The sequence below is a fragment of the Heloderma suspectum genome, chromosome 2 (assembly GCF_057233095.1).
Source record: "Heloderma suspectum isolate Gila_16-S chromosome 2, 16-S_ref, whole genome shotgun sequence".
Taxonomy (NCBI): domain Eukaryota; kingdom Metazoa; phylum Chordata; class Lepidosauria; order Squamata; family Helodermatidae; genus Heloderma; species Heloderma suspectum.
This window is the reverse complement of record NC_139459.1, coordinates 364,577,176-364,601,818: the sequence shown is the minus strand read 5'-3', so window position 1 is coordinate 364,601,818 and position 24,643 is coordinate 364,577,176. Positions and strand designations below refer to the sequence as shown.

At 50.8% G+C, this 24,643-nt stretch overlaps 1 protein-coding gene across 1 annotated transcript; it reads left to right on the top strand.

Moving 5' to 3' along the window:
• Positions 1-1,085: 1,085 nt before the first annotated feature.
• On the top strand, positions 1,086-23,854 carry LOC146355752 (uncharacterized). Its single transcript, XM_084829967.1, is given in 17 exon segments — positions 1,086-1,233; positions 1,319-1,943; positions 2,877-3,129; positions 4,657-4,783; positions 5,062-5,165; positions 5,411-5,537; positions 8,703-10,528; positions 11,138-11,171; positions 13,455-13,572; positions 15,110-15,820; positions 16,958-17,210; positions 18,735-18,861; positions 19,304-19,407; positions 19,649-19,775; positions 22,481-23,577; positions 23,580-23,649; positions 23,652-23,854. Coding segments are annotated over 17 exon segments (6,054 nt in total).
• The last annotated feature ends 789 nt before the right edge of the window (positions 23,855-24,643 follow it).

The following is a 24,643-nucleotide window of genomic DNA, read 5'->3' as shown; positions in this document are numbered from 1 at the left end:
GAAAGACCAGGTCCGCAGCCTGGGGGTCATTTCGGACTCCCAGCTGTCCATGGAGGCTCAGGTGTCAGCTGTGAGCCGGACAGCGCAGTATCAACTCCATCTGATACAGCGGCTGTGCCCCTTCCTTCCCGACCATCTGCTCCCATTGGTAGTACATGCCCTGGTCTCCTCTCGTTTAGACTACTGTAATACGCTCTACGTGGGGTTACCCTTGAAGATGGTTCGGAAACTGCAGCTGGTACAGAATGCGGCGGCTCGCCTGATTAAAGGCAGCCGCCGGCGAGATCACATCAGTGCTGAAGGAGTTGCACTGGTTACCAGTTGTTTTCTGGGCCAAATTCAAGGTGTTGGTTTTGACCTTTAAAACTCTATATGGTTCCGGCCCAGCCTATCTTAAGGAGTGCCTCCAGCAGCACCAGACAGGCCGCTTAACAAGATCAGCCTCGGATGGCCTTCTCTCTGTCCCATCAGCCAGGACAGCTAGACTGGTGGGGACGAGGGAGAGGGCCTTTTCTGTGGTGGCCTCCACTCTGTGGAACTCCCTCCCTAGGGAACTCCGTCATGCCCCCTCTTTAATGAGCTTCCGTCGTGCATTAAAAACGTTGATGTTCAGGCAGGCATTGGGGTGGGTTAGGGTATTTTAGAAAATGTATTTATTGTAGAATTTTATTGTTTTAAACTGTTTTTATTGTATGGTGCACATTGCCCAGAGTGGCTGGGTGACCAGCCAGATGGGCGATTAATAAATTTAATAATAAATAAATAAATAAGGTAATTCCCCTCTTGTAAAGGCGCCTGTGGGGCTCCCCGATTGGCATCGGGGTCAGGAAATCAGATCTGAATCGGGGCCAGGCACGTCCCCAAGGTAATTCCCCTCTTACAAACGCGCCTGTGGGGCTCCCCGATTGGCATCGGGGGCCGGGGAATGAGGGGGAGGGCCACTGTGGGGGTCTAAGCATTCCCCCCAGGCCCCCTTCCCAGCCCAAATGGGAGTCTCTCACACCTGGTTTTTCCAAAAATAACCTCCTGCTGGGAGCTCCAGATACAGAGTTCCGACGCGACGTGGAATCCGGAGTCACCGCTAAATGAAAGGCGTGAAAAGCGAACTGATGCTGCAGCACCAAAGCAGCCCCGCAGGCCTGCGCGCTCCCACACTGCGGATGCGGGGAAAGCCATCCCGGGCCCCGGCCCTTCGCTGGCAGCAGCCCCCTCCCGGGGAGCAGAAGCCCCCCGGCCCCTCCCCACCTCTCCGCGGCTCGGCCATCCCGCCAAGGCCCATCCGGGCCCTCCGGACCAGCCGCAGCCCTGCCCGCCTCAGCCAGGCGGCGGCGGCGCCGCGCCTTTGCCCGGGAAGAGGCCCCGGGCGCCCCCGGGAGGCCCAGCCAGGCCGCGGAGGACGGCCCTTCCGCCGCGTCTCGCGCAGCGGCCTCTCCAGACACCAGTCCTCGTGGGCCGCGGGCGGCAGAGGCGGCCCCGGCTGCCGCTCCCCCCTCCTGCCCGGCAACCGGCGACAGCGGCGCGCCTTTCTCTCGTCCGCCGAAAGCGCCCGCGCGTGGGCCCTGGCCGGGCTCCCCGGCCTCTGCAGAGGCGGCCGGGGGAGCCGGGGGGCGGCCCGGCGCGGGAGGGCCAGCGGCGCAGCGGCGGCGTGTGCTCCTGCGGGCGGGGTGCCGCGGTGAGTCCTTCCGGAGGCGGCAGTCGCCCCGCCGCTCGCAGAGGAGGGGAGCGGGCAGCGTTTGCGCTCGGGCCCGGCACAGAGGCCCCCCGTGGGGCATCTCCCTGGGCAGTGCATTGACCGGGCGGCGGGGCGCGGCGGGGATCGGATCCATGCATCGAGCCAGATTTCTTCAGACGCGTGAGAGAGAGGGAGGGAGAGATCCCTCGCAGGCATCCACCGGATCTCTCTGGAAAGCAACAAGATCCGGGGCCAGCAGCGCTGCCACATGGTGCGTTGGGGGACCACCCCCACCCCACCCCACCCCACCCCCTGCACCGCCGACAGTCTCTGCCTCTGCTCAGATCTGGGCGGTGTGCGTGTGGGGGGAGGTGTGGGGATAAAAAAGGGCCGCGGGGGGGGCTGGCTCCACCTCCACCCCCCCTTGTAGAAACCTCCCTCCAGAGCGCATCGGGATGAGTCCAAGAGCTGCCGTGGAGGGTTAGCCTGGATTGGACACGCAAGCCAGGGGAGCAGGTGGTCGGTTCTGGTTCAGGTTCTGGTTCCTGCACAGCATCCACATCACAGAGTTTCTTTCCTCGTCCCTGCCAGTTCAGGAGATCCCGGCAGGCTCTTCCTGGGGGCAAAAGCCAAGCCCCTGTCCTGGGAATGTGGATACGGTGAAACCAGTTTCAAACTGGTTTATGTTTACACTGAGGAGAGGGAAAAGAACGGGGCCTGGGTGTGGGCTCTGGGTAGGCAGCTGTGGTGCGAGAGGGGGAATCAGTGGAAGGAAGGAAGGAAGAGGGCGGGGGCGGGAAGAGAGCTTCTTCGGGACGGGCCAGGGTGCTGTGGTTGCCAGCTGGATGTGGGCTTTGAGCAGTGGTGCTCAGGAGTAAAAACCACCCTCCACCTCCCAGTTCACGGGTGGGCAACTTGTGGCTGATGCGAGCTGGGGCCGATGGGAGTTGTGGGCGAAAAGGTCTGGAGGTCCTCAAGTTTATTTTATTTATTGGCGTTCTTGATATACCGCTAAATCGACTAAAATCCCTAAATTCCCCACCCCTCCTCATGGTTATCTCTTCCGAGAGAGCGAAGGGCTGGTTGCTCTTCGGCATCATCTGCTTTTACTTGTGCAATATCTTCCCGCCTCAGGAGCACAGTTGTGCGATATCTGATCAGTCGGTGGCTTTGTGGGGCTTACTGGCTGCCCATGTTTGCGCAGGCCTTCCCTCGAGAAAGGAATGGCGGCAGAATGGCTTCCCTCAACCCCGTTTGAGGCTTCTGTCGGGCACGGAGTGAAGGCGGAGGAGGAAGTTTCAGCTGGGCATGAAGCAGGAAGAGGCCCTGAGGCTGGGAGCAGCGGGGAATTCTGGGGGAAAGCGGCGGAGAAGAACGTCCTTGGTTCACAGATGGCGGCCCTGCCTGGAGTTTTACTGCTGATACCGTTGGAGGACATAAAGGAGGAGGAGGAGGAGGTGAGAGGGTTTCATTCTGAGTGCTTTGGGGGGCTGAGAATGTGTGGGACAGCATCCTAAAAGTGCCCACCAGGAACCCATCCCTTTCTGGCGGTCATCCAAGGAAGGGACGTCCCAGCTGCCCCGCACTCCTCCGAAGAACAAAGGGCCTGACTGCGTGGATAGTGTAGAGCTGGACACAGTGCAGAAAAGGGCAACTAACGCGATCAAGGGGCTGGAGCAACTCCCCGATGAGCGACGGTTACAACAGCGGGGATTGTTTAGCTTGGAAAAAAGGCGGGTGAGGGGAGACATGATAGAGGTGTACAAAGTGGTGCATGGTGTGGAGAATGTGGAGAGGGAGACATTTCCCCCCTCTCTCAAAATACTGGAATCCAGTGGGGTGATCCCATGAAGCTGATCGGTGGGAGATTCCGGACAGATAAAGGGAAGGACTTCTTCACGCAGCACAGAGTTAAACTCTGGAATTCGCTACCACAGGGTGTAGTGATGGCCACCGATCTGGATGGCTTCAGAAAGGGAGAAATTCCTGGAGGAGAAGGCTATCAGTGGCTACCAGTCCTGATGGCTATAGGCTACGTCCACTATCAGCGGCAGTATGCAGTGCCAGACGCAGTATACACCCATTGCTGGGGAACATGGGCAGGAGGGTGCTGCTGCACTCGTGCCCTGCTTGTGGGTTCCCAGTCAACAGCTGGTTGGCCACTGTGTGAACAGAATGCTGGACTAGATGGACCCTTGGTCTGCTCCAGCGTGGCTCTTCCTATGTTTTTATGTGCAGTGGCCCTCCTTGTGGGATCACAAGAAACCTCAAGGGGCTTTCAAAGGTCCAGGGAAGGGGGGGGGGGATCCCATTTTATCCATTGGCACTGTCCACCCAGCAGAACAGGAGTAGCATTCATATGCACCCAAACTGCTTCACTTGAAGGGGCTTGTCAAGTACTTCTCTCGGTCCCTCCAACATCGGAGGCCCATTTGGTGGAGATGCAAGAGAGGGCCTTTTTGGTGGCTGCTCCCAGCTCTAAAACCCCCGGCCAAGGGAGGCTAGGCTGGCCCCCTTTCGGCTGTCCTTCTGCCTGGTGGCAAATACGTTTTCATTCAAGCAGGCCTTTGGCATGTCAGCTGGTCTGTCAGATTGGCTGCTGTTGTGATTTCTTTTAGTGTTGTGTTTTTGAAGTGGCTCTTTAATTTGCTTGTTTTTATGATGGTTTCACTTCAGTTTTTCTTTTAATTTTGGGGTCGTTATTGTTAGCCACTCTGAGCACTATTTTGGGGTAGACAGGTGGGGTATAAATCGAGTCGATTAATAAAAACGAGTTTCCAGGGGAGGAGGGAACCCTTCATCCGCAAATGTCCCTTTTTCAGACTGGCTTTAGGGAGGAGCTTGACATGCCTTGTTCTAGTGCTCCTCTCATGTCAGGGATGAGTTCAAGCAGATGGAGAAACGCTGTTGCTGGCCTTGGCTGCCCTGCTTCTTTTCTCGCCTAATCCTTCTTCCCCCTTCCTTTCCTGGGCTCCTCACTCCAGGTGCAGGGGGCGTTGGCCAAAGCAGCTGCGGATTTTCCTCAGGCAGAGAATGCTCCGTGGGACACCACACGAAGGCCGCTGTGCAGGGGGATTGTGCAGGAGGGTGACGGAGGTGCCACCTCCCTGGGTAAGGCTTAGAGGGGCCTATTTCTTCTTCCTCTTGTATATGCTGGCAATCCGCAGGATGCTTTTTATGTTCCCCTTGAGCCTCTGTAGGGAGGGGACACTTCTCTCTAGCCTCTGTAGCGGATGGAAAGAGGAGTTGTGTTTCCAGAGGTGAAGACTTGACACGAGTCTAAACCAGCAACCTTACATTATGCCCCAAAATACAGAGACCAGTTTCACTCAAGGAACTTTGTTTGTGAAGTATAAACTATCTTCCCACCTTCACTGTCTTCCTCACAGGAAAGGGAACATCACTCAGAGCCAGTGAAATGACTCTGTGGGCTCCTTCTGGGCCGCCTTCCCTTTGTGGTCAAGTGGCAACAGCCCTCGTGAAGCCAGAACAGGTACGGGAAGGACCATTGAGGGGAGACGGGAAGCAGAGTGCCCAGGCGCCTCCGTGCCCTGCATACACCCTCGGGCCTCAAAGATGCGGCCTCCTTCCCTTTCCTTCTCTGCAAGCTGTCCCGAAAGGGCACCATTCATTCAGCTTTGGATCCTGCAGGACAATCTCCACCAACCTCGCCTTTACTGGTTTTTTTTTAAAATGTTTACATTATCTGCTAGGAGGAAACGTTTCTTCTTCTTACAGGGTCTTGTGAACTTTGAGGACGTCGCTGTGCATTTCACGGAGGAGGAGTGGGCCCTGCTGGATCCAGGCCAGAGGGCTCTACACAGGGAAGTCATGGAGGAGACCTGCGCGAACCTGGCCTCTCTGGGTAATGAGCCCTGCTGGATCAGACCTTTGCCTTATCTTTTCATATTGTATTCATATTGTATTGTATGGAAATGTTTGTTTGTATGTTCTCGATAGACTCGAAAAGTGTACATCCGATTCTTATGAAATGTTCAGGATTTGTTGTACCTCTGTCTGGGGTAGTTTTGGCATAGTGAAAATTTCGACCGCCATCTTGAAACAAAATGCCAGCCTACACGTCAATGGAAGTGTTTGTTTGTATGTCCTCCAAGACGGTGAAACCTAAACATCTGAAGCTACCTGAAACTTGGCATGAAGACGAAGGGGACCTTACGGGTGTACACCGCAGGTTTATTTGTTTTTTAAAATGTGGTAATTGTAATGAAATTTCTCTGGGAAGTTGAAGCCTGCAGTACTACATTCAGTTACTACATGGCGACTTCCTTAACAAGGAGAGGGTTTTGCAGTTGGTACAGTTTGAAGCCATGAGGAAGTAGTCTGAGGGAATGACTGAGATGGCTGCCCTCTTCTCGGCAGCCCCCCCTTCAGGGGAATGAAGTGGACAGACCCCTCCCTCAAGGGGTTATGAGGGCCACAATGGCAGGAGCTGTGCCTCGGGGCCAGGGCAGGCATAACGTGTCTTCAAGCCATGTAGGTTCGCTTGAAGACTTCACTACATCAAACTAAGGGCCGCTCTAGACTTTGCGAAGCTGGGTCTGTGTGCTACTTATAGCAAAAGAAGAGCCCGGCTAGATCAGACCAGAGGCCTCTCCAGTCCAGCATCCTATTTCCCAGAGTGGCCAACAAGATGCTTATTAGAAGCACAAAAGCGGGACGTGAGTTCAGTAGTCTCACCTGCCGTTCCTTCCCAGCAGCTAGTATTGAAAGGCCTGCTGTCTCTGGTCCTGGGGGCAGAATAATATACCCATCATGACTTGTAGCCATTGACAGCCCTGTTCTCTCTGAATTTCTCTAATACCCTTTACCCAGCCTCCTCTTCCCAGGTGGCTCCCCTTACGATGAATTTAAGCCCTGTGGAGCAGGGCCCTGATCTCTTCTATTCTGTATAGCACCATGCATAATGGGGATGCTGTACATTTAAATCACAATAACTACCAGCGAGGACAGAGGACACTTACACGCTGTTGCCATCCTTCCTTTGACCTTTGTGCTGGGCGGGGGTGGGGGCAGGGAATCAGGCAAGCTGGTTTTTTGAAATCCCAAATTGCTCGTTATAGCAGGGAGAGCTGGGGGGAATGGCCCTGCAACCTCGCAGGTGGAGGAGCTAGTTGTCCTAGCTGTGCTCTTAGAGCGCAACCGTTTGGAGATGTCAGGGACTGAACGAGTGATCTGCTTCCAGAATGAGGAGCAGTATCGTGACATGTACCAGCCGCTGGGGAACATGAGTGGGAGTGTGTTGTTACACTCATATCCAGCATGTGGGCTCCCACAGGCAACTGGTTGGCCACTGTGTGAACAGAATGCTGATCAAAAAGAAGAGAAACAGGTTCTCAGTATGCAAGTTTGAGTTTTTTATAAGAAGCCCAATGCATTTCGGCCTTTTTTCCCCTTAGTTTAGGCCTTCCTCAGGGGGTAAAGGAAACAGTCTGCAGAAGTCTTTCAGCAAAAGATTGTCTCCCGTGTCAATTTTTGCTGAAAAGATTCTACAGACTTTTTTCTTTGCCCCCTGAAGAAGGCCTAAAATAAGTGGGGGAAAGGCTGAAACATGTTGAGCTTCCAGTAATAAACTCAGTCTTGCATCCTGAGAACCCGTTTCTCTTAATTGTGATGTACTTTGGATGCTCACCTCCTTCTGTTTTCTTGGACAGAATGCTGGACTAGGTGGGCTCTTGGTCTGATCCGGCAGAGCTATCTTCTTGTGTTTTATATTCCTAGAACCTGTGTTAGAATACTTGAACTACAAAGTACAAAAGGTTTGGCTGTCTGGGCATGTAGGTGGTGGAAGTCCCCACCTCACACACACACAGCCCCCTTTCGAGGCCACTAATTCCATCATAAGATTTTGTTTTTATTCTGGGTGTCGTATTGCCGTGGCCTTGGGCATTGAACTCTTAGGTTAGAGGTGCTAAGACAGTGATAAATCAGACTCAAAGGTTTACTTACAAGGAGTAGTTTATTGGGTACGAGTTGCACAGGCGTACCTGATGGTTGGATCAGACAGCTTCTCTGAACCATGAGCCATGGGGTACAATGGGTTGTATGCAATACATGTTAACAATGAGGCAGCCGAATAGCAGCAATCACCCTCTAGCGTTCATTCCCAGCATAGGCCAGACGTCTTTGGTTCTCAGCCCAGCCACCTGGCGCTTTAAGGTGAACAACCTTCACTTCCCAGGCAGATCTTGATATTGGCCTTTCGACTCATCTCACCATGTTCAGAGGCCAACTGGCAAGGGAATTGCACTAATAAGCATTATGGATCTCTAGGCCCCTCTAACACTACAGGTGACTTGATTACGCTCCTGGGGCCAGTACAGTTGTACTGGTATATTGTGGTTTTAATGCTTTTATATTTTATATTGTTTTCCCCTGTGCTTTTTGGGTTTAGTTTTTGTGAACTGCCCAGAGAGCTTTGGCTATTGGACGGTATAGAAATGAAATAAATAAATAAAAGATTCTTGGAAGAAACAAGCAGCAGGGGCTGGGGAAAAGTGTATAATTTCAGCCTGTCCAATCTGACTGATTTGGTTGGCGCAGACCCACATTGTGACCCCTCCCTGAATGGGATTGTGAATTATGCCATACAGTGCATGGATGAAACTGGTACCGTTGAGTAGACATCACCTTCCTGCATCTTAAAATATACAGTGCGGCTGCTTCAAACGGGGCCAACCTCAAACCAGCAGATCTGCACAAGACTGGCAGTTTTGGAGATGCCACAGCTTTGGTAAGATGTCCAGAGAGTCAAACCTTTTGTGTCTTATGGCATAATGGTTTTGACAAAGTCTCTTGGACCCGCAAGCATGCAAAGCATCTAAAGCTCTGTACGCCACTCTGGTTCTCGGTTCTACCAGCCTTCGGAGGCTATTTCATATATTTGCAAGGATCTGCCTCCCCAAGAAGCATTTTCTCCGGATTTAGTCCAAATTCATTCATTGAATCCAGTTTGTTCCCTGATTTGAGGATCTGTTCCTCCTTAATCAGATTTCCCATTTGATTTTTTCAGGTGATGAGTGGGGGAACCGTGAAGAGGAGAGAACAAAAACTGAAGAATGGGGAAAGGGTTTCAGTCAGAGTACATCAGAGAGACATCAGAGAGTTTGCACAAATGAGGAGTCCTATCACTGCTCAGAGGGTGGAAAGAATCTCTGTTCTAGAAATATCTTTAAAGTGCATCAAAGAAACCACACAGGCAAGAAGACCTCAGAATGCGCTGAGTGCAGAAAAAGAGTCAGTGATAGCAGAAGACCTAAAGAGCATGAAATAATTCCCACATGGGAGAGGCCGTATAAATGCTCTGAGTGCGGAAGGAGCTTCTATCAGAGCACAGGCCCTAGTGGGCATCAGAAAATCCACACTGAAGAGAAGTCTTACAAGTGCTCTGAATGCGGAAAGAGCTTCAGTCGGCGCACATACCTTAAAAGTCATCGAAGAGTTCACACAGGGGAGAAGCCCTATCAATGCTTAGAGTGTGGAAGGAGTTTCAGTGCTAGCAACATCCTTAAAGTCCACCAAAGAATCCACACTGGGGAGAAGCCCTATAAGTGCTCTGAGTGCGGAAAGAGTTTCAGTGTTATTGGAAGCCTTAAAACACATCAACTAATCCACACAGGGGAGAAGCCTTATAAATGCTGTGTGTGTGGAAAGAGCTTCAATAGGTCAACACACCTTAAGACACATCAACTAATTCACACAGGGGAGAAGCCTTATAAATGCTGTGTGTGTGGAAAGAGCTTCAATAGGTCAACACACCTTAAGACACATCAAAAAATTCACACAGGGGAGAAGCCCTATAAATGCTCTGAGTGCGGAAAGAGTTTCGGTGTTCTTGGAAACCTTAAAACACATCAAAGGATACACACAAGGGAGAAGCCCTGTCAATGCTTAGAGTGTGGAAGGAGTTTCAGTAATAGCAACATCCTTAAGGAGCACCAAAGAATTCACACAGGGGGGAAGCCCTATAATTGCTCTGTGTGTGGAAAGAGGTTTAGTAAGCATTCACACTTTAAACAGCATCGAAGAATCCACACTGGGGAGAAACCGTATAAATGCTCACTCTGTGAAAAGAGTTTCATTGATATTCGAGGCTTGAAAAGACATCAAAGAATTCATACAGGGGAGAAGCCCTATCAATGCTCTGAGTGTGGAAAGAGTTTCAGTGTTATTGGAAGCCTTAGAAGACATCAAAGAATTCACACAGGGGAGAAGCCCTATCAATGCTTAGAGTGTGGAAGGAGTTTCAGTGATAGCAACATCCTTAAACAGCACCAAAGAATTCACACAGGGGAGAAGCCCTATAATTGCTCTGTGTGTGGAAAGAGGTTCAGTCGGCACGCACAATTTAAACAGCATCTAAGAATTCACACAGGGGAGAAGCCCTATCAGTGCTCTGAGTGTGGAAAGAGTTTCATTGCTATCGGAGTCTTGAAAATACATCAAAGAATTCATACAGGGGAGAAGCCCTATCAATGCTCTGAGTGCGGAAAGAGTTTCAGTGTTATTGGAAACCTTAAAAGACATGAACGAATTCACACAGGGGAGAAGCCTTATAAATGCTGTGTGTGTGGAAAGAGCTTCAATAGGTCAACACACCTTAAGACACATCAAAGAATTCACACAGGGGAGAAGCCCTGTAAATTCTCTCAGTGTGGAAAGACCTTCAGTTGTAACACACACTTTAAAACACATGACAGAATCCACACAGGAGAAGCACTGCAATGCTCTGAGGTGGAAAGGACTCATCTTAGGTGGCATCAATACACAATTACTGAAAAGTGGAAAGATCTTGAGGAGGAACACACTTCATTTTCAAAGATTCACACCCTAGAGAGAGCAGATAATTAATTGGAATAGATTACTGGTAACCAATCAAATCTCAATAATAATCATACAATTCACACATGGCAGCAATTCCCAGTAAGGGTCAGCGCAAAATGTGACACTTCTGTCAGCATGGCTGACCATGAGCAATCGGCTTCAGTTGGAGCCAGCATCTTCCAGTGTCTTGAGTGGTGAGGCGCCTGCAAAGTATGAGGCCTGAACAAAAGTCTCCAAGAGGGAAAAATACAGAGAACATTGTAAAGGAGTAGCTGAGACAGACAAGACACACAGAACTGGGTGAGAGGGTAGAATAAACATTCCTGCACACAGAGAAAGCGGGCTCCAATTCCTATCTCATAGGCAATGGGTAGGCAAAAACCCATTCCCTACTGAGATAAGGGTCTGCCTGGCAGGAGGAATTTGCAGATCATTGTGCCCCAGCTGTGTTAAGGGGGATATACACAGGGAGCACTGATGCATATGTGAGCACCCCCAACCCTAATGTGATTGGATATAGATAACATATGTAAGCTTTAAATTGGCTAAGCGCTTTCTCTTTGTATTTTTACTATGTACTTTGTTGTCCTTGAAAACCTCATGTAACCTGTTCCCATATTGTAGTTCCTTTGCGGTCTAGCCGTGTATACATGTCCGGGTAATAAAGTGTGATTTCAGATACATTGACCACCAGCCTCGTCCTTTGGGCGAGGGTGGTTCTCATTCCCTTTTGGTTCCACGTAGTTTCCCCCACATAACTTGAGCCCATTATTCTGTGTCCTGCACTCTGGTATGATCGAGAAGAGATCCTGGCCTTCCTCTCTGTGACCACCTTTCACGGACTTGAAGAGCGCTATCATATCTCCCTCAGTCTTCTTGTCTGCTTCCTGCAGTAATGTTTTTAATGTATATGATGATGGCTGCTTCTTCGTCTGCTTTTTGTCCTGAATGTCTCCTCCTCCCCTCCTGACCGTTCATGTTTCCTGAGGCCACCAAAGCTCCGGGCAGGCGGCTCTCTTTGGCTCCAGGCTCCCGCAGCAACGGAAGACACTGCTGGGAGCGTGGGCAGCAGCTCCTGCTCAGGCTTCAATCCACTGTGCCTGGAAGCATCTCCTTTTCCCTGCTTTACCTGGATTTCCCTGAATCCCACTGAGCCCATTTGGCTACTCACCCTCAACTCTCTCGGTCCAGTTCTGAGCAAGCACGCTCAGTGTGTATGATGAGAAAATGCAATGGGGGTGAGAAGACGGGCCGGGTACACAGTTTATTAATTTCAGTGAATCATTAACGATGCACTTTCCTAGTTGGAAGTATGATAAATCTGGCCAGGAAAGTGCTTGGGGATATTGGTCCTGTAATCTCTGCTGGAAATGTTAACAAGGATCACCACTATAGGGCAGCAGTCCTCAACGCAGCGCCCGCGGCACCCACATTTTTATTTGTATTACTGTTTAAATAGACATACATGAATTTGTATGAAATGCATACAACTTTCCAGCAATTCTACGTGGGCTTCAACAAGAGTGGAGCAAATATCCAAATACGTATCCATTTGAAGGTTAAGACGCTGAACTGCAGACTGGAAGGTCGGCAGTTCGAGACCCGAGTGCTGCGTGTCGTGAGCTCCTGTCTTCAGTCCCAGCTTCTGCCAACCTAGCTGTTCGAAAGCAAGAAATTGCAAGTAGATAAATAGGTACTGCTTTGGCGGGAAAGGTAACAGCATTCCGTGCACCTCGGTGTTCAGTCATGCCGGCCACATGACGACGGAAGCGTCTTTGGACAGCGCTGGCTCTTTGGCTTAGAAACGGGGATGAGCACCGCACCCTAGAGTTGGACACGACTGGTTGGGGACACCTTTACCTTTTTATGTATGCTACCCGTTCCAGTATTGAAAGTGTTGTAAGGTCCTCAATCCTTCGCATTATAGGAGGTGAGTTTATCCTTCCAGTGTTGTCATATCAGTCTCTGAGCGGTCAAAAGAGTGCAGGGAATCCATTTACGCTGTCCATTTGTTAATTTCCATGAAGCAGGTAAATAATTTTTTAAAGCGTGTACAACAGTGAATATTAAAGACTGTCCCATAAAACATTTTTCTGTGTAATAACTTCCTCCCCAAAAGGAACAACCACTGGACGTTGCCAGAATATACGTTTAAATAAAAGCAGCATTAGCTTTATTGCAATGCTAGCAACCAGCCAAATTAGACAATCACTTATTAAAGAGATGTTGCAGTGTCCAATAGAAACAACAAACGTTTTTGCTGAATAAGGCGCACCCTAGGATTCACAGATGCAACAGGTGGACGCCAAAGCGGTGATCCCCTAAATCACCATTTTGTGGTGGTACCCACACCAGCTTCTCAAATTCCCAAATGTGCCCACAGGCCCAAAAAGATTGGGGACCCCTGCTTTAGGGGGTCCAGTCAACTGGTTTGCAACCGAAGGGCACTCTGTGTGTGTGTGTGTGTTTTCCTAATCAGATATTTAAGTCTAACCACTTTGAGCTTTTGGAAAAGCCTTCCAGGTATTTATCAAGCTGAGAGAATACCATTTAAATGAGCATACTTTTGTTTTCTTTCAACACGCTGTTTACTAGCTGTAAGTCAAATAAGCTTGCAAGTGAGATTTCAAGCAGTGGGAAACAGTCTGGAAACTTTTCCATTTCAAAGTGTCCTGAAGAACGCACATCGCTGGAGCTTGTGGGCTGTAGCGGATAATGGTGCAGTCCCTTTACGGAGCTAACAAGAAATGTGAAAGGCTTGTGGCGTGTACCAAGGAGCACAAGCCTCCCCTGTGGGCACAGAGACATGCATGGGGAAAGGAACGGATTCACTCTTCTTCCCAGGGACGCTCGGATACATGCCTGCCGTTCCTTCCAACAGGCAGCCTGCTCCTTTGTCCTTCCCATGGAGGCCCTGCTCCCTGTGCCTCTCCCATCTGAGGTGAGGCTGACATCACGGAGGATGAGGGGTTTGGGGGGCAACAGCACAACTACGCAACACTCTTCTCCAAGGACGGTGGGGCCAACACGGCTATCCTTCGGGCGCCTGGCAAAACCAGGTATGTCTTCCCAGGCATTGAGTGTTAATGGTCTGTTTCATAGTCGGTCTGTGTTTCAGTGGTTGTTTTTATGAGTCGTAGACCGACTTTAAAATCAACCTGGTTGAAGGGTGGCATATAAATGTAAGAAAGAAAGAAACCCAACCGATGAGTTCTTCACACTCTGCAGCTGCCTGCCCTTCATTGTTGATTAAGGTTTCTCAGTTTCATTATTCATAAGCAATCCAAATCTAGCAACATCTACCTTTCTAAAGACCTTCCTGTCCCTCTCCATGGAATGCTTAAGACCATACGAAGAGCCCAGCAGGATCAGACCAAGGCTCCACCTAGTCCAGCAATCTGTTCACACAGTGGCTGACCGGCTTCCCCAATAGGAAAACCACAAGCAGGACACGAGTGCAGTAGCAGTGTTCTGCCCATGTTCCCCAGCAACTGGTGTACACAGGCATACAGCCTCAGATACTGGAGGTGGCATATAGCCATCAGGACTAGTAGCCATTGATCGCCTTATCCTGCAGTAATGTGTCTACTTTGTTTAAAAAGCCGTTTTAAAGCTTTCCAAACTGCTGGCCATCACTAGGTCTTGTGGTAGCGAATTCCTCTTTTGATGTCCACCGTGACTGTGTTGGACTTCCCTGTGCTGCACCGAAGATTCCTAACACAAAGCAACTGCAGGGGCATAATTGGAGGGGGATTGAGGCCACCTGGCGCAGTATCTCAACCCTCTCCAACCAGGGGCTGCCCACATGTTTGGACTTCAACTCCCAGCTGTCCCGGCCAGCATAGCCAACGGGCAGGAGTCCTGGGAGGTGCTGTCCAAAATACCTGGAAGGGGTCTGGTTTGGGAAGACTGGTGCTGGGGTCCAGGTACCAACGGTCTGATTCAGTACAAGGCAACATCGGATGTGCACAATGTTCAGGCATAAATAATCCACATTTTATGATTAACAGTCATAATTCCTTCTCGTCTCAAAATGGGTGTCCGTATGTTGAGCGGTAGGGCAGTGAAATGGGGCCACTCGGAGAAAATGGAGGTCCTTCTCCATTCTTGTGTGTGTGTTTATGTGTGTAGAAGAAGCTCCCTAGGTAGAGGAAGTCAGTAAAGATGGAGAATTAAAGGACCCAGGGAGGGAGAACTTTCCAGAACCCAAAACACGTGGGGAAGGGGCAGTCCACCGATTGGGACCACCAAAATGTGATAAGGAAGACCTGTACCTCCTTACTTGGCTTATTTCAGAGAATTCCTATTTCGGTTCTCAATTTAGAATAATTTGTTTCACAGAATAAAACTGTTTGACAGAATAAAATCACCAGGCACGTCCCCAAGGTAATTCCCCTCTTGTAAAGGCGCCTGTGGGGCTCCCCGATTTGCATCGGTGTCAGAAAATCGGATCTGAATCGGGGCCAGGCACGTCCCCAAGGTAATTCCCCTCTTACAAACGCGCCTGTGGGGCTCCCCGATTGGCATCGGGGGCCGGGGAATGAGGGGGAGGGCCACTGTGGGGGTCTAAGCATTCCCCCCAGGCCCCCTTCCCAGCCCAAATGGGAGTCTCTCACACCTGGTTTTTCCAAAAATAACCTCCTGCTGGGAGCTCCAGATACAGAGTTCCGACGCGACGTGGAATCCGGAGTCACCGCTAAATGAAAGGCGTGAAAAGCGAACTGATGCTGCAGCACCAAAGCAGCCCCGCAGGCCTGCGCGCTCCCACACTGCGGATGCGGGGAAAGCCATCCCGGGCCCCGGCCCTTCGCTGGCAGCAGCCCCCTCCCGGGGAGCAGAAGCCCCCCGGCCCCTCCCCACCTCTCCGCGGCTCGGGCATCCCGCCAAGGCCCATCCGGGCCCTCCGGACCAGCCGCAGCCCTGCCCGCCTCAGCCAGGCGGCGGCGGCGCCGCGCCTTTGCCCGGGAAGAGGCCCCGGGCGCCCCCGGGAGGCCCAGCCAGGCCGCGGAGGACGGCCCTTCCGCCGCGTCTCGCGAAGCGGGCCCTCCGCCGCCCGCGGTTCCGCCGGCCTGCCCGGCGCGGCCGCCAAGACACAGCCCCGCGGGCCGCGGGCGACCCCGGCTGCCGCTCTCCTCCCCTCTCCCGCCCAGCAACCGGCGACGGCGGGCGCGCCTGGCTCCCAGCCTCGCGGAGGCGCGAGGGCCGCCGACGGGGCAGGACGGGGCGGCCGGGAGGGGGGCGGCCCGGCGCGGCGCGGGAGGGCCAGCGCGCAGAGGCGGCGTGTGCTCCCGCGGGCGGGCTGCCGCGGTGAGCCCTTCCGGAGGCGGCAGTCGCCCCGCCGCTCGCGGAGGAGGGGAGCGGGCAGCATTTGCACTCAGGCCCAGCACAGTGGCCTCCCGTGGGGCGGCTCCCCGGGCAACGCATTGACCGGGCGGGGCGGGGCGGGGCGGGATCCCCAGTAGGCATCCACCTGGGAAGCCGCAGGATCCGGGGCCCGCAGCGCTGCCACGTGGCCCGTTGGGGGACCACCCCACCCCCTGCACCGCCGACAGTCTCTGCCTCTGCTCAGATCTGGGCGGTGTGCGTGTGGGGGGAGGTGTGGGGATAAAAAAGGGCCGCGGGGGGGGCTGGCTCCACCTCCACCCCCCCTTGTAGAAACCTCCCTCCAGAGCGCATCGGGATGAGTCCAAGAGCTGCCGTGGAGGGTTAGCCTGGATTGGACACGCAAGCCAGGGGAGCAGGTGGTCGGTTCTGGTTCAGGTTCTGGTTCCTGCACAGCATCCACATCACAGAGTTTCTTTCCTCGTCCCTGCCAGTTCAGGAGATCCCGGCAGGCTCTTCCTGGGGGCAAAAGCCAAGCCCCTGTCCTGGGAATGTGGATACGGTGAAACCAGTTTCAAACTGGTTTATGTTTACACTGAGGAGAGGGAAAAGAACGGGGCCTGGGTGTGGGCTCTGGGTAGGCAGCTGTGGTGCGAGAGGGGGAATCAGTGGAAGGAAGGAAGGAAGAAAGGAAGGAAGGAAGAGGGCGGGGGCGGGAAGAGAGCTTCTTCGGGACGGGCCAGGGTGCTGTGGTTGCCAGCTGGATGTGGGCTTTGAGCAGTGGTGCTCAGGAGTAAAAGCCACCTTCCACCTCCCAGTTCACGGGTGGGCAACTTGTGGCTGATGCGAGCTGGGGCCAATGGGAGTTGTGGGCGAAAAGGTCTGGAGGTCCTGAAGTTTATTTATTTATTGGCGTTCTTGATATACCGCTAAATCGACTAAAATCCCTAAATTCCCCACCCCTCCTCATGGTTATCTCTTCCGAGAGAGCGAAGGGCTGGTTGCTGCTCAGCATCATCTGCTTTAACTTGTGCAATATCTTCCTGCCTCAGGAGCACAGTTGTGCGATATCTGATCAATCGGTGGCTTTGTGGGGCTTACTGGCTGCCCATGTTTGCGCAGGCCTTCCCTCGAGAAAGGAATGGCGGCAGAATGGCTTCCCTCAGCCCCGTTTGAGGCTTCTGTCGGGCACGGAGTGAAGGCGGAGGAGGAAGTTTCGGCTGGGCATGAAGCAGGAAGAGGCCCTGAGGCTGGGAGCAGCGGGGAATTCTGGGGGAAAGCGGCGGAGAAGAACGTCCTTGGTTCCCAGGTGGTGGCCCTGCCTGGGGGTTTACTGCTGACACCGTTGGAGGACATAAAGGAGGAGGAGGAGGAGGTGAGAGGGTTTCATTCTGAGTGCTTTGGGGGGCTGAGAATGTGTGGGACAGCATCCTAAAAGTGCCCACCAGGAACCCATCCCTTTCTGGCGGTCATCCAAGGAAGGGACGTCCCAGCTGCCCCGCACTCCTCCGAAGAACAAAGGGCCTGACTGCGTGGATAGTGTAGAGCTGGACACAGTGCAGAAAAGGGCAACTAACGCGATCAAGGGGCTGGAGCAACTCCCCGATGAGCGACGGTTACAACAGCGGGGATTGTTTAGCTTGGAAAAAAGGCGGGTGAGGGGAGACATGATAGAGGTGTACAAAGTGGTGCATGGAGTGGAGAATGTGGAGAGGGAGACATTTCCCCCCTCTCTCAAAATACTGGAATCCAGTGGGGTGATCCCATGAAGCTGATCGGTGGGAGATTCCGGACAGATAAAGGGAAGGACTTCTTCAAGCAGTGCAGCGTTGAACTCTGGAATTCGCTACCACAGGGTGTAGTGATGGCCACCGATCTGGATGGCTTCAGAAAGGGAGAAATTCCTGGAGGAGAAGGCTATCAGTGGCTACCAGTCCTGATGGCTATAGGCTACGTCCACTATCAGCGGCAGTATGCAGTGCCAGACGCAGTATACACCCATTGCTGGGGAACATGGGCAGGAGGGTGCTGCTGCACTCGTGCCCTGCTTGTGGGTTCCCAGTCAACAGCTGGTTGGCCACTGTGTGAACAGAATGCTGGACTAGATGGACCCTTGGTCTGCTCCAGCGTGGCTCTCCCTAAGTTTTTGTGTGGAGCGGCCCTCTTGTGGGATCACAAGAACCCTGAAGGGGCTTTCAAAGTTCCAGAGAAGGGGGGGGGGGATCCCATTTTATCGATTGGCACTGTCCCCCGGCAGAACAGGAGTAGTGTTCATATGCACCCAAACTGCTTCACTTGAAGGGGCTTGTCAAGTACTTCTCTCTGTCCCTCCAACATCGGAGGCCCATTTGGTGGAGGTGCAAGAGAGGGCCTTTTTGGTGGCTGCTCCCAGCTCTAAAACCCCCGGCCAAGGGAGGCTAGGCTGGCCCCCTTTTAGCTGTCCTGCCTGGTGGCAAATACGTTTTCATTCAAGCAGGCCTTTGGCATGTCAGCTGGTCTGTCAGATTGGCTGCTGTTGTGATTTCTTTTAGTGTTGTGTTTTTAAGGTGGCTCTTTAATGTGCTTGTTTTTATGATGGTTTCACTTCAGTTTTTCTTTTAATTTTGGGGTCTTGTTATTGTTAGCCACTCTGAGCACCATTTTGGGGTAGAAAGGTGTGGTATAAATCGAGTCAATTAATGAAAACAAGTTTCCAGGGGAGGGGGGAACCCTTCATCTGCGAATGTCCCTTTTTCGGACTGGCTTTAGGGAGGAGCTTGACATGCCTTGTTCTAGTGCTCCTCTCATGTCAGGGATGAGTTCAAGCAAATGGAGAAACGCTGTTGCTGGCCTTGGCTGCCCTGCTTCTTTTCTTGCCTAATCCTTCTTCCCCCTTCCTTTCCTGGGCTCCTCACTCCAGGTGCAGGGGGCGTTGGCCAAAGCAGCCGCGGATTTTCCTCAGGCAGAGAATGCTCCGTGGGACACCACGCAAAGGCCGCTGTGCAGGGGGATTGTGCAGGAGGGTGACAGAGGTGCCACCTCCCTGGGTAAGGCTTAGAGGGGCCTATTTCTTCCTCCTCTTGTATATGCTGGCAATCCGCAAGCTGCTTTTTAAGTTCCCCTTGAGCCTCTGTAGGGAGGGGACACTTCTCTCTAAGGCCGCTGTGCAGGGGGATTGTGCAGGAGGGTGACGGAGGTGCCACCTCCCTGGGTAAGGCTTAGAGGGGCCTATTTCTTCCTCCTCTTGTATATGCTGGCAATCCGCAGGCTGCTTTTTATGTTCCCCTTGAGCCTCTGTAGGGAGGGGACACTTCTCTCTAGCCTCTGTAGCGGATGGAAAGAGGAGTTGTGTTTCCAGAGGTGAAGACTTGACACGAGTCTAAACCAGCAACCTTACATTATGCCCTAAAATACAGAGACCAGTTTCACTCAAGGAACTTTGCTTGTGAAGTATAAACTATCTTCCCACCTTCATTGTCTTCCTCACAGGAAAGGGAACGTCACTCAGAGCCAGTGAAATGACTCTGTGGGCTCCTTCTGGGCCGCCTTCCCTTTGTGGTCAAGTGGCAACAGCCCTTGTGAAGCCAGAACAGGTATGGGAAGGACCATTGAGGGGATACGGGAAGCAGAGCGCCCGGGCGCCTCCATGCCCTGCATACACCCTCGGGCCTCAAAGATGCGGCCTCCTTCCCTTTCCTTCTCTGCAAGCTGTCCCGAAAGGGCACCATTCATTCCCCTTTGGATCCTGCAGGACAATCTCCACCAACCTCGCCTTTACTGCTTTTTTTAATGTTTACATTATCTGCTAGGACGACACGTTTCTTCTTCTTTCAGGGTCTCGTGACCTTTGAGGACGTGGCTGTGCATTTCACAGAGGAGGAGTGGGCCCTGTTGGATCCAGGCCAGAGGGCTCTACACAGGGAAGTCATGGAGGAGACCTGCGCGAACCTGGCCTCTCTGGGTAATGAGCCCTCTTTGCCTGCTTGTAACATAACAAGAGTTGTGCTGGGTCAGACAAGAGGCCTCTCCAGTCCAGCATCCTGTTTCCCTCAGGAGCTGGCAAGATGCTTAGTAGAAGCTCAAAAGCAGGACATGAGCGCAATAGTCTCTTTTGATGTTATTTTGCATCAGCTGGTTTTCAAAGGCCTGCGGTCACCATGATTTGTAGCCATTCACACCTTCTCCATGAAGTTGTCTAATCCCCTTTTAAAGCCATATCTGTTGGTGGCCATCATTACATCTAAAGGTTTAAGAATATGCCTCTTTTCCTTCCTTCCACACTTTCCTGAAAACCCTCCTTTTCTCTGAAGCCTTTGGCACATATACACTGCGTCCCACCTCTTACCACTGTATCTCAGCCTCTAAGTCTAAGCACCTGCCATTGAAACAACCACATGTTGCTTCCCTCTCTACCCCGGCCTCCGCTTATCCTCGGTTGTTTCCCCTATGTGGAATTTTAGATTGTAAGCTCTGTGGGGCAGGGACCTCTCCTTTTCTAATAATAGTAATTTTTTATTGGTGAGGACACTTACAAGCTGCTGCCATCCTTTCTTTGACGTTTATGGGGCTGGGGGGAAAGATTCAGGCAGCGTGGTTTCAAATTACCTCGGGAGGTGGTAGGCTCTCCCACACTGGAGGCCTTCAAGACGAGGCTGGACAGCCGTTTGTCAGGGATGCTCTGACTTGGATTCCTGCATTGAGCAGGGGGTTGGACTTGATGGCCTTGTAGGCCCCTTTCAACCCTACTATTCTATTATTCTATAAATCCCTAATTGTTGGTTATAATTGGAAGTGCTGGAAGTAATTTCTCTTACTTCTGTCCTCCAAAAAAGGGCTTCCTCTTCCCAGAACTGACCTCAGGTCCTGGCAGGTGGTAGGGGAAAATCCATCTCTCGGCTGCTCCAAGGAAGCGGGGAGATCAGCAAGTAGGCGCTTGTGTGTTTTGCAACATGTTGCCAGGCGACTTAGGTTCTGCATTCATCTGGCAGGCCATTTTTCTGGCTGAATGTCACCCTCTTGAGAGACCAGTCAAATGAACAGGGAATAGTTGGAGGAACTCTTGTCAACTGGGAAAGGTGATGTTTGTGTCTCGATGAAGGAGGAAATTTAATGGGCACAAGGCCTTAAATACCTTACTTCCCAGTTAGTATCTACTTTCATTTGGAGTGGCCCTGCAAGCTCTCAGGTGCAGGTTGTTCCAGCTCTGCTGTTTGAGTGCCATCATTTGGAGATGCCAGGGACTGAACCAGTGACCTGCTTCTAGTATCAGAGGTATAGGTATGCCTCTGTGTGGGAGCTGGTGGGGCACACTAGTGGGCGGGTGCTTTTGTGCTCATGTCCTCTTTGTGAGCTTCCTATTGGAGCAGCTGCTTAGCCACTATGGGGATAGAATGCTGGACTGAATGGACCGTGCTTTGATCCAGCAGGGCTATCCTTACTGTTTTATATTCCAAGAACCCATGTCAGAATACTTAAATTATAAGGTAGGTCCTGGAAAGAAATTATTTTTAATATAGGTAATATTCGGCAATATACTATACCGTTGGATCCTAGAATTTTTTTATTACTTATCTGAAAGATGCAGTACCAAAGAAAAACTACCCTTTTATATGGTATTACTGTCACATCTTCTTTATGCCATATATTGGAAAGGAAAAGACATTCCTGGACTAAAAGAGTGGTATATTAACATGTGGGATTTGGTAACCTTGAGTAAAATTACATGGGTTCTCTGGGTTAAGCAGGGAAGATACAGGATAAATAAACAAAACAGGAATGGGAGCGATTTAGGAGATTCTGGAACGATAAGCAAGGTGTAATACATGGCAACCCATATACATCATAAGGATGAAACAATAAGTATATGTTTGGGAATCGTGTATTTAATTCCAGACTGTCCTGTCGGACTGATTTCGTTGGGGCATACGCTTTGTGACCCCTCCCATTCATTATGTCATTAGGTACGTGGCTGAAACTGGTACCATTTGGTAGAGATCACCGTCCTGCATCTTAAAATATCCCGTCTGACTGCTTTAAATGGGGCCAACCCCAAACCAGCAGATCTGCATAAGACTGGCAGTTTTGGAGATGCCACAACTTTTGTAAGATGTCCAGAGAGTCAAACTTTTGTACTTTATGGCATAATTGTTTTGACAAAGTCTCTTGGACTCTCAAGCATGCAAAGTACCTACAACCCTGTACGCCACTCTGGTTGTCGGTTCTACTGACCATCAGAGGCTATTTCACCCGTCTAGCAGAGGTTTCGGGGACGGAAGAAGACTGGGGTGGATATAGGATATGTCATATGCCTGCCCTCTTGTCTCCTCCCCTCCCCGCCCCTGGGAATGCCCCCTTTTCCCCATCTCTGTGCTCCCGGTTTCTGAGCATGCAGAGTTAGCCAGCGTGTTTCTCTCCGCACCAGCTACAAGGGGGTGGAGAGCACGATTCCCTGGCTTTGCGGTCAGAGTCAGGAAACTGAACAATCGTATGGCCCCCCAGATTATGTCCAGGGGCCATAGGATTGCTCTCTTAATATATTTGGAAGGACCTGCCTCCCCAGTAAGTATTTTCTCCTCATTTAGTCCAAATTCATTTACTGAATTCAGTTTGTTCCCAGATTTGAGGATTTGTTCCTCCCTGATCAGATTTCTCTTTTGATTTCTTCAGGTGATGGATGGGAGAACCACAAAGAGGGCAGAGAGCAGAGAATGAAAAATGAAGAAAAACAGACATGGGGGAATAAATCAAATGCTTTTCAAGGATCTTGCTCCCATAAAATTCCAATACTAAATGAATATCTTGAAGGAAACAAAAGCAGTATTCACAACAGGGAAAAACTCCTGGAATGCTCTGAGTGTGGAAAGAGCTTCATTCGTAGAAAAAACCTTAAAGAGCATCAAAAAATTCACACGGGGGAGAAGCCGTATAAATGCTCTGAGTGTGGAAAGAGCTTCACTCGGAGCACAAACCTTACGAGCCACCAAAAAATCCACACAGGGGAGAAGCCTTATACGTGCTCTGAATGTGGGAAGAGTTTTGGTTGGAGCACACACCTTAAAAGTCATCAAAGAGTTCATACAGGAGAGAAGCCCTATGAGTGCTTAGTGTGTGGGAAAAATTTCAGTCTTAGCAGTACGCTTAAAGTGCATCAAAGAATTCACACAGGGGAAAAGCCCTATAAATGCTTTGAGTGCGGAAAGAGTTTATGTGGTAGGTACATCCTTAAACGGCATCAAAGAATTCACACAGGGGAAAAGCCCTATAAATGCCCTGTGTGTGGGAAAAGCTTTAATCAGCATGCACACCTTAAACAACATCAAAGAATCCACAGTGGGGAGAAACCATATAAATGCTCAGTCTGTGGAAAGAGTTTCACTGATACTGGAAGCCTTAAAAGTCATCAAAGAATTCACACAGGGGAGAAGCCTTACCAATGCTCAGAGTGTATAAAGAGTTTCATTGGCATCAGAAGCCTTAAAAGGCATCAAAAAATTCACACAGGAGAAAAGCCCTATAAATGCTCTGAATGTGGAAAGAGTTACAGTTACATTGGAGGCTTCAAAAGACATCAACGAATTCACACAGGGGAGAAGCCCTATATCTGCTCTGATTGTGGAAAGAGCTTCAGTCGGAGCACAAGCCTAACCAGGCATCAAAACATCCACATAGGGGAGAAGCCTTATAAATGCTCTGAATGTGGAAAGAGCTTCAGTCGGGGAACACACCTTAAAAGACATCAAAGAATTCACACAGGTGAGAAATGTTCTATAAATGCTCTGAGTACAGAAAGAGTTTCAATGGCATCGGAAGCCTTAAATGACATCAAAGAATTCATCGTAAGAGACTCATAAGTGTGGAAAGAGCTTCTGTCATAACAAAAACCTTAACAGCCATTGAAGAATTCACATAGGGGAGTAACCATATAAAAGCTCAGAGCGTGGAAAGAGTTTCAGCGATAGTGGAAGTTTTCAAAAACATCAAGTAATTCATAGCAGGAGAAGCCTAGAAATGCTCCATGTGTGGAAAGATCTTCGGTTGTAGTGCACACTTTAAAATACATGACATAATCCACGAGGAGAAGCATTACAAATGCATTGAGTGTGGAAGGAGCTGTCATCAAGGAACGTAACTTAGGTCACATCAAAAATACACAATGACTGGAATGTGAGAAGATCTCAGGTGCAGCACCTTTTAATTTCAAAAAGATTCAAACCCAGGAGAAAGCACATAAATAATTGGTGTAGATTATATTTAACCAGTCAAACCTAAATAATAATCATAGGATTCACACAAGGGACTGATTTCCACAAAGGATCAGCTGTGTTAATAGAGAGAATTTGTCACACACTTCTGTCATTGTGCCTGAGTGTGGGTAACAGACTTCAGTTTGAGCCAGCATCTTCCATGATGTCTTGAGTAGTCTTATGGTGAGGCACCGCTTGGTCGTCTGTGAGGAATAATCTTGCCTTGGTGTGTGTACATGAGTAAATTGTCGTGAAGGTAGAGGCTTGTGTACAGCATGCCTCCTCAAGAGGTATTTTCTAAACAAGCAGACCTCTGTATTGGAGCCAAACAGTATATTTGGTTTATTGCTTAAAATCCTCCATTGAGGATATTTTCTGTTATTTCTCTGTGTTGTCAGCTTGGTGCAGTAATTAAACTTTATGATGATGGCTGCTTCTTTGTCTGGGCTTTGTCATGAATGACTCCTTAGCCTCTCTTGGCCTTTGATGTTTCCTGAGGCCACTGAAGCTCCGGGCAGGCTGCTCTCTTTGGCTTCGGTCTCCCGTAGCAACGGAAGCAGGAAGAGACTGCCGGGAGCATAGGCAG